We start from the raw sequence: 4,398 nt of genomic DNA on the forward strand, positions 1-4,398 counted from the left end.
ACTGCGACACCAAAGGTAGGTCAGAGCAGATCCCTGGGGCAGAGGGCACGTGGCAGGGCCATGGCGGTGGCTGACGCAGCCTCCTTTGCTCTCTGACTCCCTCCCAGTCCAGTGCTCCCCTGGGCACTACTACAACACGAGCGTCCACCGCTGCATCCGCTGCGCCGTGGGCACCTACCAGCCCGATTTTCGGCAGAATTACTGCATCGCCTGTCCCGGCAACACCACCACCGACTTCGACGGCTCCACCTCCGTGTCCCAGTGCAAAAGTAGGCGAGCCGGGGTGCGATGGAGAGGGGGACAGGCATGGGGACCTTCCTTAGAAGTATTTAAAAATCCCTTAAAATGGAGGTTTGGGGTCATTTCTGTGCAGGTGGGCATGGGGAGGGGTGTGGAGCAGTGCTAAGAGAGCACTCCCACTCCTCGCCCGGTAAATCCTGCCCCATCCCAGTGCCCATGCCACTGATTCCCAGTTGAACCAGTTCTCCATGCCTTGCAGACCGGCAGTGCGGAGGGGAGCTGGGTGAGTACACGGGCTACATCGAGTCCCCCAACTACCCGGGGAATTACCCCGCCAACGTGGAGTGTACCTGGAACATTAACCCGCCGCCCAAGCGCAAGATCCTCATCGTGGTGCCAGAGATCTTCCTCCCCTCCGAGGATGAGTGCGGCGACGTCTTGGTCATGCGGAAAAACTGTAGGTAACCGAGCGTGCCGTGATGCTCACGGGAGAAGCTGGGGGAGGAAGAGGCTGGGGTTTGGCAGAGAGGCTTTGTGCAAAGGGCGAAAGTCACATCCCTGGGTGGCACAAGGGGAATTGGGTGAGTGGGGGGATCAGCATTGCCCTGCCACCCCCTTGTCTTGCTGGATCAGGGTGTGCATGGGTTAAGCATGGGCTGGGTTGCACACTCAGGTCTCAGCATTCCTTTTTCAGGAGTAAAAAGCCCCATTTGGAGCTTTCCAGAGTAAGGAGGGAATAACCATGTCCCTAGTATGTAATGTGAGTGTTGGGGGGGGCTCAGCCTCGCCGAACACAGACAATCCTCACCCCTGGTGCCCCCCTTCACCCTGAGCATTTCAGCACAGTAAGGCTGGGCGTAGCTCCACTGATGGGCATCCAGCATCACGCGGCCCCTCCCCATTCCCCACAGCCTCCCCGTCCTCCATCACCACCTACGAGACGTGCCAGACCTATGAGAGGCCCATCGCCTTCACCGCCCGCTCACGGAAACTGTGGATCAACTTCAAAACCAGTGAAGCCAACAGTGCCCGGGGCTTCCAGATCCCCTACGTCACCTACGACGGTGAGCATGGGGCGCAGGGTGTTGCCATCCCCTGCCCAGTGCAGTACCCAGTCTCCCCCAGGTCGCACCCCCCAGGTATTTGGGGGAGTGGACTCAGGGATGGGAACCAGGAGTTTGAGGACAAGTGACAGCTCACGCGCTGACCGTGTTCTTCGGTTGGGGTTGCAGAGGACTATGAGCAGCTGGTGGAGGACATCGTTCGGGACGGACGGCTCTACGCCTCCGAAAACCACCAGGAGATCCTCAAGGTGAGTGTTTTCCCACGCAGTCCTCGCTGTCCGGTGCTCCAGGACATGCTGGCGTGCAGGAGCATCCTTCCCTTCGCATGTGCCCCTGCACCCTCCCTGTGCTCCAGGCTTTGGAGCTGCGGAGGAGCACAAGGTGAGATGGTGACCTCCCTGCTCCGGCTCTTGCCTTCCCTGCAGGACAAGAAGCTCATCAAAGCTTTCTTCGATGTGCTGGCACACCCCCAGAACTACTTCAAATACACAGAGAAACACAAGGAGATGCTGCCCCGCTCCTTCATCAAGCTCCTCCGCTCCAAAGTCTCCAGCTTCCTGCGGCCTTACAAATAGCCCCCCGCACACCTGGGCTGACCCGCAGCCAAGAAACCCTCTTCTCCCTTCCTTCTCCTTTCCAATTTTCTCCTTCCTCTGCTCGGCTCTGGCAGGACCGTCACCTCTCACCCCACAGATGTTCCCCCACAATTTCTCCACCACTCCCCACAGAACCATGTCCCCGGCCAAGGGAGGATGCTCCGGTCTCATCCAGCCACTGGCGAAGCCGCTCCTCTCTTCCAAAGCAGATTCTTCGTTTTAGGAAACCAAAGTGCTGGTCCTTTCACCATCCTCTGTCCTCCCTTTGGTTTCCAGGTCTGTCCCCCTTCCCCGGCGCCACCGGCAGCCCGGGACATCGGAGAGCTCAGTCCTTCCAGCCCACTGAGCCCTTTCGCAGAGGAGCCCAAGAAGGTAACGCCGTATTTTATCGCAGCGCCTGGGTCATGGGTATCAGCATCGCTTTGCAGAGATCGGGGGGAAAAGAACTTTACAAAAGCATACTTGATTAGAAAGAAAATTGAAAGGAGAGCTGGGCAAAGCACGCCAGCGAATGGCAACCGTGGCGGCTCCAGCGGCCGTCCCGCCCGAGAGCTGACCCGTCCCGCCCGAGAGCTGCGCCGGCGCTGGGAGGAAAGCGCAGCCAAGCCACGTTCCCAGAGAACAATGTCTGGCTGCACGGGAGAAAACAGGGAGCAAAGGAGAAGGCCTTTCAGCCGGGTTCGTTTTGTTTTTTCCACCCAACCCCAGACACTTGTGCCAAGAAACCCGACATTCTTACAAGCTCTGCCAAAGAGTAAATCGGAACAGCAAGCTTTGAGGAGAGCAGGAGTAAATGTTCATGCACTAGGATATCCTCCTTTCTACCTTCTTCATATGTATTAAGTGCAATCATTTGAGTCTTCTTTATATATTTAGAGGGAAGTTGTTTTTTTTCTACTAGAAACGACAATATTTATACCTGCCTGAGAAATGAGAATGTGCGTTCGTAACAAAAAAAAAAACACTCACCCACCCAAAGCAAACCCAGCCCTGGGCTGCCGCCAACCAGCGGGATGGTGTTTTCAGGACTCACAACCTTTTCTGCTGCGTTTGTCCCCAATAACACCCCCGTCTGGGGGGGAGATGGTGCCTCTCCTGCTCGGTGTGTGATGGGGTGAGTTTGTGATGGGGCTCGAGGTGTCTGGGTCCGTCCACAGAGGGAGTGGAGGCACTGGGGTGGCTGAGCACCTTCTGGCTGGTCCTCGATGGTTTGAGGGTTGTTCCAGCCCCGCTGTGAGGAGGATGCGAAACTCCGCCATCACCTGCTAGTCACAAACCGTTTTGCTTCACTGCAGGGGCTCAGGGACAAGCCAAGACCTGGAAGAGACCAGGGGCAGGTCCCAGGGCAGGGTCTGGGCATCAGGCTGGGAGAAGAGGGGACCTGTCCCCCATTCAACCCCAAAATCTCCCCCCAGGTCTGGAGAGCCCTGCGAGCACAGCCATCCCCCCTGGCTCGCGGGAGACTTTGTGCTTCCAAGTCCCTCCAGCTGCCTTTGGCGCTGTCCCTCTGTGCATGCTCATCCCACTGGGATGCTGCAGGAGCCCCTCCCTGGAGAGCAGGGCGTGGATCCTGGCGGGGGGACCTCATCCTGTCATCCTCTCCCTCACTGCCACCTGCCTTCCTCTGGCTTCGAAGGCAGGGACAGCTGGGGACAATGGGAGGTGGCTGTCACCAATGGGTTTGTCCCTCTGCAGCAGGACAGGACCCCGAGGGCCAGGTGACTGCTGCCACCAGTCACCCCTCGTTCCCTTTCCAGCCCTGCCACCACCTCTTGACTATCACCTTCCTCCTCTCAGAGTCCTGGAGTTCCAGGACTAAATTTGGTCACCTCGCCTACAGCTTCTCTGACAGCCCATCTGCTGCCGTCCCCGCTTGCCTCTCGCTGTCCCTTTGACCATGTCTGGGGCAAGTCCTGCTCTCAGCAAACCAATTATTTATTGCTCTGCACATCCCCCCAGGGTCGGTCCTTGCCGAAAGTGGGAGGCAGCTGCTCGCCCGTGTTTTCGCTCCTCCATCCATGCTGCTCCAGCACCCCGGGAGCTTCTTGGGGGCTCTGCGAGGGGCTGCGAGAGCACTGGCAGGAGGCTGAGGTTTGTCCCCAGGATGCGTCAGTTGGAAAAGTCTGTCCTGATTCATCCCAGCTGCAGATTCACCCCTCCTGCCACCCAGCTCCCAGCCTGTTTGGAAGCTCCACATCTGCGGGCTTGAGCTGTTTGTCACTTGGTTGGTGGCTGAAAAGCAGCTGCTTTGATGCACAAAAGCTGTTGTAGGGATTTGGGGGGTGGGGGGGGGAATCGCTTTGGGGCAGTCGGAGTGGGGCAGTGACCGTTAAAAGGGACTTTCATGCTACAAGAAACAAGTGACCGTTAAAAGGGTCTTTCATGCTACAAGAAACAACCAAACAGCAGAAATAAAACCAACGGGGGATGGAGTAAGCTCGTTGCGAGGGAGCCGCTCATGCTCCCGGAGCAGTTAATTAATTCTTCGTGATTTAGCA

At 57.7% G+C, this 4,398-nt stretch overlaps 1 protein-coding gene across 1 annotated transcript in view; it reads left to right on the plus strand.

The window, feature by feature from the left end:
- The window catches only part of SCUBE3 (signal peptide, CUB domain, EGF-like 3), a gene marked incomplete at its 5' end in the record, with an annotated part of 11,056 nt that extends 9,058 nt beyond the window's left edge, over positions 1-1,998 (plus strand). Inside the window, 5 exons of the mRNA XM_010131835.1 lie at positions 108-269; positions 500-697; positions 1,152-1,304; positions 1,473-1,552; positions 1,730-1,998. Coding sequence (XP_010130137.1) covers positions 108-269; positions 500-697; positions 1,152-1,304; positions 1,473-1,552; positions 1,730-1,879 — 743 coding nt within the window. The remainder of the gene's footprint in view (positions 1-107; positions 270-499; positions 698-1,151; positions 1,305-1,472; positions 1,553-1,729) is intronic.
- Between the last annotated feature and the right edge of the window lie 2,400 nt (positions 1,999-4,398).

Source organism: Buceros rhinoceros, unplaced genomic scaffold (assembly GCF_000710305.1).
Source record: "Buceros rhinoceros silvestris isolate BGI_N320 unplaced genomic scaffold, ASM71030v1 scaffold1472, whole genome shotgun sequence".
NCBI lineage: Eukaryota > Metazoa > Chordata > Aves > Bucerotiformes > Bucerotidae > Buceros > Buceros rhinoceros.